This window comes from Strix aluco, chromosome 1 (genome assembly GCF_031877795.1).
Source record: "Strix aluco isolate bStrAlu1 chromosome 1, bStrAlu1.hap1, whole genome shotgun sequence".
In the NCBI taxonomy this organism is placed as follows: Eukaryota; Metazoa; Chordata; class Aves; order Strigiformes; family Strigidae; genus Strix; species Strix aluco.
The window spans coordinates 136,876,780-136,893,943 of NC_133931.1; the positions used below are offsets into that span (position 1 = coordinate 136,876,780).

The window sequence follows — 17,164 nt, forward strand, 5'->3', positions numbered from 1 at the left end:
ATATCAAGGGTAAAAATTGTACTCCCATGGTAGATCCAGCTGCTGCAGGAATAAACCCAGGGGGGAAAAGCCAGAGAGCAAAAAAACCCCACAATATAAAACCACTCCTACAGCATACAATCCCACTGTTTCTGCATAAGTCATTTTAAAATACAGGACACTCTGCAAATGCTGGTTGAAACGAATGTAGAGACTAATTTGTTAAAAAGCAAAACCAGTTTATAAAGTATTTTTTTTAAAGAAAAAATCAAGGAATGATGGTTTTCTTTAACAGCAGTATTTTTGTCTTTAGTGATTTTTTTCCAGATGTGAGTAACATTCGTACCTGCTAGTGAGAAAGTAATTTTTAAAATAAACAGAGACTCATAAAAATCCTGTTAATACTTTATTAGTGTAATTTTTTAGCTTTCTATTGGACAGAACGTAAATGCAAACTCCAAAAAAAAAAAATTTTAGAGTCCTCTGCCATTCAGTAGAAGTGACCATGGCAGCCTGTTTCATGTCCATTCTTTGTTATGGAAACGAGAGGAGAGGGAAGGGAGGGAAAAAGCATCAATAGAACAGTTAGGCACACAGCTGACACTTACTGTACAATGATATGCACAAGTAATTTATAACAGCTATATTCATGAGATGTGCTCTTCAGATTTTTCCCTTGTAATATATGAGCTTTGCTCAGATGAGCAAGGATCATTGAGAACAAGGGAACTAACAAAGGAGTAACAAATAAGACTTTTAAAACAAGTCCTTAAATAAATGCAACAACAAAATGCAAAATTGTTCAGCTGAGAAGACATTTTTAACCTAGACTTCAAAACATTAAAAATTCATTTATTTTACAGTTATTCAAATACACATGCACTAAATGAAAATATTGCACAAAATTAAAATTTAGATTGTGGAATTCATATATTTTTATTTTGGTACACATTCTGATAGCACTTAAAATTTACCGTTTAGTTCTAGCAAACACCAGCAGCACAAGCCTGAGGATGAACCAAATGAAAAATTCAATTGCTCATTTTCTCTTAAAAATAATTAAGGCTAAAACAAGTGCATTTGTTGACAATGGCACAATTTTCAGCGGCCAGTCACAGCACCCAAAGGCCAGAAGATATACCCAAACACTTAAGGGCTGTACATTAACATTCAGTTTTGGAGACTTTCTAGGATGATAGGCTGCATGGGTGGACAGGGCAGATATTTTAAATTGTCAACAGCAAAACCATTTAAATAAAGATACACACAAACTCTTTTGAACAAAAAGTATTCGTTTCTGATGATTCTTGCCAGCCAACAGGCACCACTTAATTAGGAAGCCACATTCTGTAATTAAATGCAGAAGACAAAATTTCAATACATATATAACATATACACACACATGTATATAAATGTGTGTATAGGTATATATATGTAATAAATTCATTAAGTAAAATGACTTAACAAACATGGCATATTATGTTCAGTTCACATTCCTAGAGATATTATTTTATTTTTGTACAGAAATGTACCAGATAATTAAAAAAATCCCAAATTTTCACATGGTCATTATTCTCTTAAAATTTTTCATGGTACCTACAGATAGATAAAAGGTTCCACAGATTTGACAAAACAGTATTTCAACTTCCCACTTTCATACTGCATAACAAATTCAGTGATTTAAAAGACATAAATTGAATTTGGTAGGATCAATGATATATTTACTGTATCGCCAAGAACAATTGCTGAACGATCTTTCATCAGTCAGATGTCAGGTATGCTGGAGCGCCCTGACATCAGAGGAAGATAGAGGCATGTAAACAATAGGAGCAGGCTATTGATTACTTCATACAGAACTCAACAATTTTGTTAAATTCAATAGCACTTAATCATCACACTTCTACAGAACCTGCAGAGAGGAAGGGGGGAGATTTCTTACATATTTACCAACTTATCTTCTTAGGGATTATAAAAGAAAGGGACTTAATTTACAGTATTTAGTTCTGCAATAAAGAAAAAAAACAAGTGCACTTGAGCCCATGCATACTGTATGAGAATGTTAACAGTACAATACGATCATCATTAAGTCATATGATAAAATGCTATATTGCATTAATAGAGTCCATGAGAAAAAATGATCTATATAGAGGCTTCAGCCAATTTAACTAGGTCCTTTGAGAGCCTTCTATCTTCTCTTAGAATGCTTTCATAAAAGGTCTATGTTCCTCCCTCACATAAAAGGATCATTTGTTCCCATTATGACACAAATTACTATAAGGATCCTTGATCAACAGCTGTATCTTACCCTGTGTTTAGCATTCAAAAAAAACACCCAAAAAAACAGACTCTAGGATTACTTTCTATTCACCTGGATAGTGGTGCTCGAACACTTGGGGATATGAAAAAGAAAACACAAACTGAGATATGCTGTGGCCAAACAGGATTTTTCAGTTGTAACTTTATTTTTAATTGGACAAAAATTCTTAAAGGAAACTAAACAGATGAATGTGGGGCCTCGACGTCAAATTTTTATTAAAATTTTACTCTATGCAAAAAATAAAAAAAATATCTAAAAAAATATTGTAGTTTTATCTCCTTTTTATTTTCATATATACACTGAGATGCGTTCAGGAACTTCCAAGTGTTTGCATATGACTAATGAAATCCTTTACCTGTGAGGAACAAACTAATTCTAGTATTTTTCCGTGGAGCTTACACACTGAAAAGGTCAGGAATCTTTCAATTAAGAAAGACAGTCTTTCACACGCAAAAAAGTTTCAAATTTTAGTGGGGAGCTGTGTGTAAACTGTGTCTTAGTGCAGTTTCCTTATCTTCTTACATGATGTCTACCCTCTTTGAAACATGTACCCCCTTCCTTCTACAACTATCAACTTGACATATGTTCAAACAGGCCAACTGAACATAAATGCGATGCCCCTTCGCCACTGAAGTTACATGAAAAATGTATGCCAGGTGCTATAAGAGCAGAATATGGCCCTTAAAGCTACAGAATAATCAGAATAAAGGGTTTATTTCTACTGCACCTCTGCCTTGACTAAAACTCCCATTAGATCTAGCGTTAGTTTATTTTTCAAGACATGAAAGTTGAAGTATATGTGGCATAAAAGCCACATAACCTCAATTTTTCTTTAATAAATGTACTTTTATGATGGGGCTATAACCATTTCTCCCCTCTCCTATGAACCTGCTATTCCAGAGACTTCTTTTCCTGTTATCTCAACCTTTACAGGAACATTATAAGAGCCCTACAGCCTCGACAGTCATAACGTAGAGCAATTCCACCTGATTCTCACACATTGCACTATCTCCCAGTGCCAAAACATCCTTTTCTTCCATTGTATCACCACAGTTGTGCTTTACTTGAACAGTCTGGCACTTTTCATTGCTGGCAAAACATCAACTCAGGAATGGAAGGAATCAGCATTCTTATATATTGGGCCAGTATTCTTCTCAATGTTGCATGAAGACGCACCAAATCATTTAAGACACACAAACCCTTCTGGTAGTGGTTGAATTACAAGTGAAGATGAGAAGATCCACAGGTCTTACAGATGCATTAATAATCTAATATGTGACACTAGAAGACTGGTGCAGAAATAACAGCATGTGAGTTTGAAGCCCCAGAGAATCTGCCCAAGTAATTAGTCTTGGACAAACATACACCAGCTTAGTAGGTTTGAAGTGTCACCTTTTCTGCAAGGAAGGCGCTTGAGTAGAATGTAGTCTCTGCTTATACCTCTGCATCTGCTTTGACCGTGAATGCAGTTTGTTGAAGAGCTCATGGAACTTATTTTGTGGAAATAAGGTTTCTAGGAATCTCTCCAGAAACACATACACCATTCTCTTATTCAGTTGAGTGTGCTGGAACATTTCAAAGACCCGAAGAATGCCTTTCCGTGTTGTCTCAGCGCCTATGATGTGCTTCAGTTCATCTACAAAAATGAAAGTTACACAGAAGTTTAATTCTGCTTGTGTGTTAACAATAAACTTAAACTGAATATTAAGTCTTTCAAATTATGTAGCTTGTAATTTGAAGTAACAGTGTCTTTATTACACATAACATGATTCAACTAAAAGTTCTCTTACAGCACAAAGGATTTCTGAAAATTACTTCACTTTTACACTATGTATGTGGATCCATGTTATTTTACATGAAATCATGCTGTACTGAAATGCAGGTAAACTTAAATTCTCTAGTGAAACTAAGTATCATGTTGATTCTAAGAGAATTATAGTTGCAAAGTCACAATACAAGTGTTCAGCATTTTAATAATTAAAAACCTTTTTAATGTAAATACAGTTCATATGTCAACATTTCTTTTCAATACCTCAACAATCAATAAGAATACTGACATTAATTCCAGTAAGAAATATTAGGCTTGAATCCCAGACTCACTTACCTGGCATTACCTCCAGTAATTTGGTCTTCCCTGCCACTCTTGTTCTCATTCTAATAGCTTTATCCCTCCGTGGAACAGTCTCTGCCAAAATGCCGTTAGGCCAAAAAGCATCTCTGTAACAAAAGCAAGTCTGTCAAAATACATTAAAATTTTATCAAGTGAAAGGCTCTTTTTAATCCCTCAAAGCTTTCTCATAAAATAAATACAAGAAAGTAATTTGCACACAATGTAACACACACTTCAAGTATTAGAAAAGGGAAATGGCAAAAAACAAATCAGAAGCAATAAGTACAACACACTCAAGCTATTAGTAGCTACCCTATACTTTTTTAGTAGAAGAATCAAATTAAAGAAACTATTACACACCAAAAACATTCAAATACCACATAGCTGTTACATAAAATATACCTAAAATTTATTTTTACCAGGCTCTATTGCCACTGACAGACTCTAGGCTTAGGTCTACTAATTGCTTCATTAGATCTCTGACAGCAGTTAACCTATCAACAAACTAAAGCTGAGATGAAGTAGTTAGTGTAGTATAAAGCCCAATGCAAGAGGCATGCCTCTACCTAAAAAGGTGTTTTGCCTCAGTGAATGATATATTCTTTTTCTGAGTAAAAAGAACACATTCTTACTTGCATTTATTAAAGAATAACAGAGTATCTGTGAAGTATGATCCTTTGGCTAATAGGTTATTCTACAGTATCTCTTCCACACCATCAAAAAAAAAAAAAAAAAAAAAAGGCAAGCGGGGTGACTCTCGCTCAACAGCATTGCAGAAGCCATTAAGACTTTTAGGAAATGGAATGACAGAGCCTTTGATACTTTCAAACTCAGACTTCAGTTCTGTTGTATCTGTCCACATGCAAAACATATTAGCTTAGAGCTAGGGTCTTCTCTAGTAATAATTGTTTGCCTTTTAAGGCAAGGCATATATATGTCTTCATCAAGGTAAAGAAGACACTTCATCCAGTAATATGATGAAATTCATAAGTATACCCATACCCTAGCTCTTCTAGGCTGGTTAACAAAGAACTTTTTAAGGAAGAGGAGAAAACTCAAAAATTTTCTTCATGTGACAATTACTTTTCCCCTCATTTAACACATAAAAAAGCAGTGTATGCTCCAACTGGAATTCTGTACAGTAATAATTTCCTCACATAAAAAGAATAGGAAGGCTACACAGATATTAGACATCAATTGGGCAAGCACTTCATATTTAACACCTATGATAAAAGACATACCTGAAGCGTTTCACTGCATCCGCTACTTGCTCAGGAGATGTCATCCAATCAACATGATCAACTATTTTTCTAAAATCAAAGCAACATTTAATTTTTAAAACAGAGAACAAGTAAGTATAGCATTTAAAAGAGCACTCTAGGGCAAACAAAGTATAACTTCAGCTTTCTCCAACTGCATCAGTAGCTTCTACTGGAAAGGCAAGCACTGATTCTCAAGATAAAAATCTAAGCTCACTGATAACTCTTAAAGCTGAAGCTTTTTTGAGTAAATGTACGACAACTAAGCAGGCCGGAAAATTGATGTTGCATCTCTCATCAGCATTAGGTAAGTGTTCTACTAGTAGAGCACTCATCTTCATGAAGCGCTCTTCAAGTTCTGCTTCTGTAAGCAAAGAATCTACTTAAAAATCTCAAATTACCATATTGAAGTATGCAGTTGTTCATAACCTTTAACAGGAGATACAGACTGATCATAAACTTTAACCTTCATTCATCAACACATACACATAGGTCAATATCCAAATTTAATATGTTTACAAAAGTGATATATGCACCTGTGTACCACCATAATCCCAGGATTACTTCCCTAAACATAATTTGCATTTAGTTTTCTAAGAAACAGGAAAACAATTTTGCTGCAGAATGCCATTAAGCCCCAAGAATCTGCTAGGAGACTGCTGAACCAGAGGAGGCTGTGAGTATCTGGAATAGTTCCAAATGCAGAAGCAAAGTAGTTCTGTGCACATCTCTACAATAAGAAAACAGCAGCCTGGGCACAAACTCAGACAGTTATATTACAATCTGAAAACAGCAAAAGGTAGTCAGAGTTATTCAGAAGGGCAGCATGTTTTTGGAAGCACAGGTCTCAAAAATAGTTGCCACATGGCCACAAGGAATTGTTTGAAAAACACCCAGTGCTATTATTATTATATGGCTGCATCACTACTGTACCACAAGAACTGTCTATACATTTAACAGTGATGATGAAAACATCAAAAATATACTTGTGAAGGGTAAGAAGTAATGATACAGTGAGGAATGACTTGAAAAAGTAATAGGACACCACTACTCATCTGCCAGAAATTAAGTTTTTGATTCATAGCACTAAACCAAAGTGACAATTTAGTGCCAATCCTGTTTCTAGAAATTTTTTGTTCTGTATTTTTATTTACATTCCAGAAACAAATTATTAGACGGGAAAGCCTGGAAACAGTAGATTTCTAAGCTGGGGGCAAGAAACATTACTTACTTATCACTATTAATTTGCTTTGCATTTGCATGAAAAAGGGTATATGTGAATTACAGAGAACATGGAGGGCAGAACAAACCCCAGAACAGTCCTTTTCCTCCCACCCACCTCCATCTTTTAAAGTGCGAGAGCTAAAACTTAACATAGCAACTCAGTACAGTTCACGTAACTGGATAGTGCCAGGGTATCACTTGTGGCATCAAAGAGATAGAAACAGTGTAGAAAGTAACAAATACCATTAACAAAAAGTTAATACAGTGTTAAACACAGTGCAAAAAGCACAGACACCATCAGTATTAAGTTGCATTCACAGAAACGAGAACTCTTGTTGATATTTGAAAGTTCTTTTGGAAGTTCTCTGGCATATAAGAGTTACTGGAACTTGTCTTTCAGCAATGTTTTGTGTTTATCTCCATTTTACACCACATTTGTACTTGGTTTACTGATCCTCTTCAAAGGGGAATGCATGCAGGTCTAAACCACGATGATTTAGTAATACCAAAAACGATTTACAGACAGTCTACACAGTCTCACTTACATGATCGCTCTATATAAGAAAAGCAGTACCTATTAATTGTGTCACCATATGTTGCTCTAATAAGTTGTTGAAGCAAATTTTTTATATTTCTTCTTAACCACTGATTTCTTTCCTTTAAATCAAAGACTTCATCCATAAGGAGGAGCATTACTCTCAGCGGAATATTGTCATCCACCTGATCAAGTGATAAGAAGTATAATCAGTAAATTTTTATTTCAGTTCAAGAAAGCTACAGTTTTAGTAGCTACTTCACAGGTTAAATGCTTCAGTATAAGCAGAACAATGACAGAAACATGTTGCTCTGTACTTTACTGTAATACAAAATCTTCTCTAAATCTTCTATAATGTCACTAACAGTGAAGACAGATTGAAAATTAAAGATAAACTAGGCTTAAATACATTGAATTTTTAAAAGAAGATAAAAAGAAACAGTTATTTCAAAGTTGAACAAAGCTAATACAAGCAAGTATGTCCTAAAGAGAGAGCTTGTCCCTGACCTCTTCCTTTGGTAGCTGTGCTTCCAAGTGCCTAACATGAAAACTCTGGAAGGAGCTTTTCTTTGGCATCTTTTTGTTATAGATGCATAGCACCAAATTCAGAACCTTCTAAGAACAATGACACCTCACTGCAATGAGCTGCCTTTTATTTAAATACTGTTCTAACCTACATGGCTATTAAGTGCTTTTATGTTTGCAGATTAAGAAAAGCATCATAATTTTATTATTTAATAGAAGATGTTACACAGATTGGCTTGCAAAAAACATCTTTTATGGAAATCCTAAAACAGAGGATTCAATAACTATGTAAAGATTTTAAAGATGGATGGCATACACTTGCAGTAGCTTCAATATTTTTTCAAATATTAAAATTTGAGGGACAGTTTACTAAATTCTGTAGTATGAAAGTATTAGATTTTAATGTTAGTTGTTATTAATGTTTTCCTTAGAGAAACAACAGCAGCTTGTCATGGCCTGCTTATATGCGAAAATACAAGCCTACATATTGTTAAGCTATTGCACAAAAAGACAGCATTTAGAGTTACAGTTGTATTGCACAAGAGAACACAAATATTTACCTCAAATACAACAAATTGATTTTGACTGATTCATTATTTGAACTTCATATTATTAAAACTTTATAGACTAATAAACTAGAATTAAAACCTTACTATATCCTCAGCAAAATTTATTTAAAGACTCAATTCAATTTCTCTGCTTTTTTTTTTTTTAATTAGGATTTTTACATTCTAAGCACAATGTTAAGAATTTTGTTTTGTATTTGAAATGTGATACAGCTCTACCTGAAAGAGTAGTAGTTTATTTTATTGTTAATCCTACACTGGAAGAAGTAGCAAGATCTCACAGCTATGTGGACATTTTTTTGGTGGACTACACAAGTACATCTTCACAGACAACTGGAACACAGACAGTGGATTCATAATACAGCTGGAGATTCTATAGATCCATGCCTCACTTTTACAGTACTGTTTCTCCACAAAAAATTCTATTCAAAAATTTTTTATCTGATTGGGAGACTATAAGTTGTGAACAATGTATCTTAAAAGAGCAGTTGACAGGTTTTAAAACATTTGAAATCTGTCTTTCAGAAACACCTGGTATGTTAACTTAGAAGCTATCAAGAATTGTAGCTTCTATTCATTTTACAGAAGATCAATGCAATATTTGCAGAGAAGTTGCTCATATACTTAAATGATATGATTTTGTTTTGCCTGGGCAAAACAGAAGCCTCAGGAATATCAGATACACATTTGAAATTAGAAATTTACAGATACAGTCTGATATAGCAAAAAATAATCGTGAAAAAGAAAACTCAGAAGAACTCAAGGCTATGTTATTTGAGCAGAAATACATCCACCAAGCCATCACAGCAGTTATGCACAGGAAGACAAAGTGGATTGCTTTGATGTGACCAAAATGCCCGAAACATGAAGGGCAGAGCAGGTGCAGATTTATGGCCATAGCAAATTGCGTATAATCACTGGTAATCTTATGGCCTTTCTGTCCTACTTACAGATAAAAGTTTTTTTCCAATTGTTTTCACATATATGATCAATGTTTCAATCAACACAATAGCAAAATACCATAGGTTATGATAACATCAACAGCTTAAACTTCACTTTCAAGTTTCTAATATTACTACTTTATACATTTTCAGTATCCACATACTAAAAGTTTATTATTTAGGAAAACATTCTGAAGGTTTTCTTCCATAAAAACATAGCAAACACTACTTCTGATCCATTAAACAAATGCCCCTTAAAAGGTCACATTAGAAATCAGAATCCATGAAATGCCAAGCTAGTGGTCTGCTCCCATACTATCTTCAAACAGACAGAAATTGGAGGGAGGAGGGGAAAAAACCCCAACAAACCAACCCTCACCCACAAAACACAGAAGCAATACCATGTATACTCAAGTTATTCCATTGTTGTGCAAACCATTTTAGTAATAATAAAGATTAAATTTTAGAAGGAAGCATATGTTTCTTTTTAAAAACTTAAGAACGGTTTTTAAGTGTCTGGTATAATATCAGAAACCAATAAATACGTAGTTTAGCATAAAGTAACAACTCATTGATTTGGTTTTAGAGGAGTCCACTTTGAAAGGACAAATGTCAGACTCACATTGTCATCAATTGGTGCTGCAACACGGCAATGGTCAGGATCTGAATAGGTCTTCTGGATCAAAGGAGGCACCTACAATGAAAAAAGGTAATGTTTATGAAGTAAAAAATACTTTAGAATACCAATAGATCAGATCAATTTTCATAATCAATTTGGTTATGAAAATGAAAACCAAATATTTGGTCAAGTCAGTTGCATGCTACTGCAGACAAACACACAGTAGTCCTTTCACCTTTCAACAAATCAAGCCTGTAGGTATTCTCCTACAGCTATCAAAGTTATCAACACCTTTAAGGTAATCCACATGTATTTGCTCAAGTGCCTAATGTTTGAACTGCAAAACACCTCTTGATCTTAAAAACACCTCTGGGTCTTAAGTCCTGCCCAGTCACGGACTTCCCTGAGAATATAAACTGCACATACATTGTTAGTCACACACCAGGGAAATCACCAGCAATGACAAAGTTCAGAGCCAATCATTTTATCTCACAAGTAATGAAAAAAACCAAACAAAACCCCTCTGCCCCTTTCATGGTTTAAGGGTTAACTCATCTTGGTTGCTGCTCTATATCTGCCACATATAACTGTTTTGGTAACACAAAACAGAACAATCCCTGATCACAGACCTTACAGCTACACACACACAGAGGAGGGCAAGGGAAAGGAAGGTAAAATGGACATATCAGGAAGATTACTACTTTCATAAGACTTCTAGATAGCATGCCCTGCTACCATTCCTCACCTCCAAGGTATTACATTTTAGGAATAGAAGAGATGAGGAAAGATGGCAGGAAAGACAGAAAGAAAATGTAATTAAAAACAGAATTCAGCAAGGAATAAGCAGAAGAGAAGCTATCTCCTTATTCTAAGTTTCATAATATATGGGGGTTTTTTTCCCCTAGTGAAAGCAGCAGATGCAGCAAACTATCTTTATGAGAATGGGTGGTAAAAAAATAAGAAAATCAGTGACTCATTCTTCAAGTGGCTGCACTGAATTAAGTGAAGAAGGACTGCTGTAACAGACTGTAGATGCCATCTTAATGTGTTACTTAATAGCACAGGTAACTCCATGCTTGTGCTATAATGACCGCTGAACAGTTTTAAAAGGGTATAGCTATAAACCAGATTGCTTTCCTGTCTAATGACTTAACTCTTCATTATAGTATACAACATAAATTTAAGTGAGTTGATAGCTAATCTCCTATTAATTCAGTAGTATGCATTAACTGCCAAATATTTTCTTACCTTGAAAAATGATTGCTTTATGTCTTGTCCCAATCTCTCTGACATTTTACCCATGTTGTCTGACATTTTAGTCATTCCCTCTGCCAGGCTGTCAGGGAGAGACTTGACTGCATTTGATACATTTCTCATAGAGTTACGCAGTGGGTTTACAAATGTGTCCATCTGAAGGGGAAGATGTTTAACCAGAATTGTATAATCTATGAGGACACCAGTATGTTAATACACTATGAGAGGTATCACACTGTTCCAGAGGACAATAATATAAAGAAAAACTCAAATTGCTTAACTCCATTACAGAATGCAGAGTAAAGTTTTAGCTTCGCTTTCATTTATATTTCTCATTCCTTACAGCCCTACTGTAACTATTTACATCTTTCAGCAGATCTTTTTTCTGAGTCATTTCCATTTCCCATCTCTCAAATTTGCTTAGCTTGAATTTATTTTCCTTTTCTTCTCCATTCAATGCCATTTCTCCCTTCCAAGCTTCCTAATTCCAGATGTTTCACTTCTGCTTTCAACTCTTCCATCTTTGAAATATGCCTCTTTTGAACAGCACTGGAGTAATATGCTTTAATATCAAGGCAAGTATAATTAAAAACATAAAATAGTTCCATAGGAATTGTAACAATTTTTCTTTCAGTGTATACTCTAAATTCAGTCCAAACAAAGGCACAAACACTAGTGTGATGCCCACGAAGCACCTGATAAGCTGGAAATCAAATCTTACACCTTGAAGAAATATTTAACTGTTTCACTGCTAAATATTTAAGGAACATAGGCAGAACAACAATACAGTTGAAGATGCTTTTTATATCAAAATCACTAGAAGTTTAGAAATAGCTATATTTGCAAAGCAGATGCCCACACAAACTGGTCAACTGAACAATCACTTGTCTGAAGAGAGTTCTGGTGGCTTAAAAAGGATGCACAGCTCAGAGCTCAATTTGACCAATGACTGGTTACAACGGCTAAATACGTAACAGCTGCTTTTGAAGGAAAATGCATTTCATCTTTTGGGCTGAAGAGTGGAGAGCATGGTAACAGTAGCAAATACAGAGTAAAGAACTGAAAAAAGAAATTAGCAGGAATGAGACTACAAAAAAAAAAATCACAGATGTCTGACAGAAAGTAACTTTCAATGAACACACTTTTCAAGTAGTCTTGGTGCAATACACTGTCTGATTTCAAAATTTGATTTCCTTGTCATACAAATAAATGTACCCGTTATAAAAATGGTAAATTTTGGTTCTATATGTCCCCACATATTTTGCCACGCAAAGTATTAAAGCAACTCACTTGTAAGTTGTTTTGAAAGTGCTACATAGCTGCTCAATATCAGTTCAACATCTCTGTTTAAGGAAATCATTGCACTAATGAACGCTCTAAAGTTCCACCGACAGTGCAAAATATTCTTACCTTCCGTGCAAAATCCCCCTTCCCTTTGCTGTATGCTTTATTCTCCAGGAAGTCATACACATAATGGGCTAAAGCTGGAGAAGCCTTCATCATTTCAGGATTTAACAAGAGCTGAATAAAATAATTTTTAAAAGATGCTTTTTAATAAATAATGAAAAAGCCGTACCATTCAGCTGAGTAGAAGTTTACCATGCACAAAGACACTACATCTTGCAATGTATTTTCTCATTCATTCTCTCAATTTTATTCTAACATTACACTATTCTGAAGATGGAAACAACATACTTCTTGTTAATTCCCATAATTTTGACTAGTATATTATAGCATCTCACAGAAAAATACGCAACTTTATGACCACTCAAATGGCTTCTAAAACTCCAAGAAAAAAAAAATAGCTGTGACTGAAAAAAATACTGCTATTAAAAACGGGGCATATATCTCACAAAGGAAAAAGTATTAGTGCTCTAAAACAGAATAATCAGATTTCACCATGTTTTATTCATCTTGATTTTTTATTGTTAACGTGTCTGTTGAGTTGCTCAACATATTTTAGTGATAAATGACCCGAAAGTCCCTTGAAGTAGGACAACTGAATTCCTTTAGTTGGGTTGATACAGGCCATATCTGAGTGGAGCAGCTGTGTGGTTGTGCTACACCGCTGGAGCAGGTGCCACACCAATCCTTATGCAACAGCACAAGAGAAAGTAACCACAAACATGAGTGTGACAGAAGAAAATTAAGTGGCATAGAGCTCAAAACCAACACAGCAGGAACCTCACCAGACCAGAGGATCTGGGACAGAACCAGCTGAGAATAAACCAAAACAGCAAAGAAAAGGCAAATTTATTAGATAATAGAAAGTTCTTATGGTATACTATTTAGGACTATATACCACCTAGAACAACTTTTTTTTTCCTGCTATCATGATCACAAATTTCTGCCTCAGAAAAAGGAATTGCAACCTAGAACACAATCAGAAAAACCTAACAACTTACCTGCAAATATGCATTTAAATCTTTTTTCCTCTTTTCCAGAAATTCTCTGTCCATATTGTTAAATGTCTTTTTGCCAGGAAGCTTCAGTATATTTGCAAGGTTTTCAAACTAGAAAAAAGAAAATATTTTTTTGTTCTGTTTTCAAGAGAGTTTCAAATCACCATATAAGCTCAGAAATAATACTCATTATATTCAACTATTGTCATCTACCATGTAATACCTGACAAATAATTTCTGCATCAAGCTCAGAACTCAGATTCCTTGGAGAAACCAAAATGAAAGGTAGGCTGTCAAGAACAAATGCACGAAAATTTGCATGAGACTGTCAAGAGCAAAATTTAATTTCTGAACACACACGTGATACTCACTTTCGAATACAGACTAATAGAGTGTGCAAATTATTCCTGTCATCGCACAGCTCAAAAAGGTTTAGGCTCAAGATCTATGATTATTATTTGTGTGAACATTAGTAGGGTTATAAGACTACAGCAAGAGAACTTGCAAATCTTTCTAAAACATCTACCCTTTCCTCTCCTGATCAAACCTACTGCGGAAATGATACTTGTCAGAAACAACGTAATGAAAAACCAGTATTTTAAATATAAATACTATTTGAAGTAGTTATCTATTACATTACTGACTAAAGAAACTGCTGTGAATCTATTCCGTACTTTAAGGAAAAAAGTGCATACAGGTACTATGCACAGCTAACTTGAATTCCATTTTGGATCAAGTACCTATTTTCTCTGAAAAAGATAAACAATAATCTCTGCCCTTCCTATTAATTTTAAATAAAAGATTCTAATTTTTACTCTTAACATGTCAATAAAAAGGTCTCAGACAAGCACACATGAAGGATGCTCAGTGTATCAGTGACATTCCTGTGCCCATAAACTCTGTAGGAATGTCTACTTTATTGTCAAAGCAAAATTGTTGAGAGTTTCTGAGATGCTACAATGAAGCACAACAATTGCTTTACTTTTTGCAGTCTTAATGTTGGAGGATAATGTTTCCATCTTCTGCAAATTCAAGAACTCAGATTTAGCAATAAGAAATTTCTGAGCTTTCATATTTTGAAAATTTCTGCTTCTGCCATTTTTTTCTAGTCATTTACTGGTAGGTCAGTTTTAAATGACTGCCCCGTATCAGCAGAATATTAACTCACCATAAGGTCAGGGAAGCTATACCTGTTTCAACAGGTCAGGGATTCTTCAAATCAGTGAATTAATTTAAAAAAAATCCATTTGAAGAAGAGTTCAAAAATTGGTATTTCAAATTTAATGACAGCTCACTAAGATAATCAGAAATTCACAGGAAAGTCAAAATTTGTTTATAATTAACCCAAATATTCAACACAATGTTTGCTTTTCTAATAGAGCCTTTACCATTTTTATTACTGTTGTGACTTTACAATGCTAACCTACTTGCACAGAATTTATTCTTTAGGCCCCTCTATTAATAACAGGGTAAAGGGATGTAATCCAACACTTCTGACTAGTTCAAAGGTTACGCAGTCAAATCTGACTTCTCCAAAGGCTTGGGTTTAAAAGTGTTTCACCCTCCTCTTTTAAAAGCACTGCGTTTTCGACACTTTTTCACGTCAGCAGGTTCTACTTTGTACCAGCTGGTGAATTACAAGTCTCTATTTTTTCTTCTTTCATTTTAGGAGGTTTAAAAGTCTGAGAACACAAGAACAGCAATAAAAGGCAGATTGTCTAGCAATACACTGAACTGGCAACAGCTGTCCCTTCTGAGACCCCACCGATCCTTAACATTTCACTTAAAACCGAAATACCCATTTCCCAAGCTCAGTTTTTATTTCTTAATCTCTGTAACAAATGTAACAAATGAAATATGCCACTGTTTGAGACCAATAGCACTTCCATACAAACATTTTAAAGTAAAATTAAGCAAAGGGGAGGGTGGCGGGAAAAGCTTTCTAAGTTCCATTTCCTTTTGTTAGAGCAATTATATAGCCATCAGATACCAAACTATATAAATGTGCACCTGTAAACTGCTCAGTACAAATAATGTATAAATGGTTAAAAAAGTACACTTTAATGGAAAATAATGTAGTGTTGTATCTGCGTATCTTAAGTCACTTTGAGAAAGCCAATGCTCATGCCATATCATCACACAGAAAAAGCACTTTTCAAAGAAACCTTAGAATATTTTTGTGAGATTAATTACCTGTTCAGTGATCCTCATGTGGAAGTCATGGAAGTCACTGTAGCGTCGATATGTCTTCCATGTCTCTTCACTGTTTGGACTTCGCCGATGGACTGTGATAGCATACAGGGCGTATGTCTTGCCATGGTCATTACACACTCCTGCCACAGCATATGGGTCATAGTCAGCATAGACTAGTAGTTTAAAAACAAAAATAAAAAAAGGAACAAACAGAAAGAAGGAAGACGAAAGGACACAAACGTGAAGTGAAGAAATGTCTGGAATGACAGACCTGAGAGACAAAAATGGACATGCAAACAGAAGAGTAACTCATCCCTTTATCCAAAACACTGTGTAGCTGATACCCTCCAGAAACTTATTATGTAAACTTAAATATAGCGACTAAGGAGCCTTAAAGTTAGACAAGTTTCACAGACATTCAAAAGAAAAAAAGAATAAGAAAAGACTTCAACTTAAGAACAGTGAGTAAATATCGTAAGAAAAATTTAACCTAAAGAACTCAAGATATGAGTGGAAGACAACTGTGAAACCAGAAGAAATTCCAGTCTGCAAAGTACTCTAACCATATTGCAAAAGTTTGTCCATCTAGAAATCTGTAAATACAAAAGGCAGTGCTAGCAAGCTGTAAGCATTGTTTTGTTATTAACATCTGCAGTTTGTCAGTAACTATAAGATAAAAAATATCACCCACACTATTTAAGTCAACAGAAACTATGTATACACACACGTGTATGTATTCTGTATGTGTGTGTACATATATATAATATACTCTCTGTGTGTACACACACATTTCATGAAGTCAATTTATAAATGGAAGGAACACATATGGAAGATAACATAATTACCTTAAATAGAAAAACCCCCATTTTTGTTCTCCACTGAATATTTAAGTTATGTCATTATTTTCCAAATTATTTTTCAACACAAGACAAGGTGAATTCTCAAAGATTATGAAGGGATCTTGTATACACCCCACAAGCACAGTAAGGGGTAGTAATCGGCAGAAGAAAGGAGCCTGTACACAGATACAAGATGCACCTACTGACTGTAACATCCAGAAAGAAGTGACTTGTATTTCTTGTTCAAACATGAGGTGAAGAGGAAGATGATGTCCATTTTAATCTTACAATATGAACGTGTATATATCCCCTGGTTCAACTGGAGTATTATGGATTCACAGAGTCAAGCTGACAGTTATCAATACACGCTAATATCAAGATTATAAACTTAAAAGGTAAGA

The 17,164-nt window shown here is 34.7% G+C and overlaps 1 protein-coding gene across 6 annotated transcripts in view; it reads right to left on the minus strand.

The window, feature by feature from the left end:
- Positions 1 to 372: 372 nt before the first annotated feature.
- The window catches only part of SNX13 (sorting nexin 13), a 73,666-nt gene continuing 56,874 nt past the window's right edge, over positions 373 to 17,164 (minus strand). For 3 of the 6 annotated variants that reach the window (XM_074836837.1, XM_074836818.1, XM_074836847.1), the window contains 9 exons: positions 15,925 to 16,097; positions 13,735 to 13,842; positions 12,740 to 12,850; positions 11,324 to 11,485; positions 10,079 to 10,150; positions 7,464 to 7,609; positions 5,648 to 5,716; positions 4,401 to 4,513; positions 373 to 3,932 (listed from right to left, as the gene is read on the minus strand). In XM_074836837.1, the coding sequence (XP_074692938.1) occupies positions 3,685 to 3,932; positions 4,401 to 4,513; positions 5,648 to 5,716; positions 7,464 to 7,609; positions 10,079 to 10,150; positions 11,324 to 11,485; positions 12,740 to 12,850; positions 13,735 to 13,842; positions 15,925 to 16,097 (1,202 nt within the window). In that variant the 3' untranslated portion in view covers positions 373 to 3,684. Of the gene's footprint in view, positions 3,933 to 4,400; positions 4,531 to 5,647; positions 5,717 to 7,463; positions 7,610 to 10,078; positions 10,151 to 11,323; positions 11,486 to 12,739; positions 12,851 to 13,734; positions 13,843 to 15,924; positions 16,098 to 17,164 lie in introns of all 6 variants that reach the window. The other 3 variants (XM_074836808.1, XM_074836828.1, XM_074836815.1) reach the window with 3 other exon arrangements.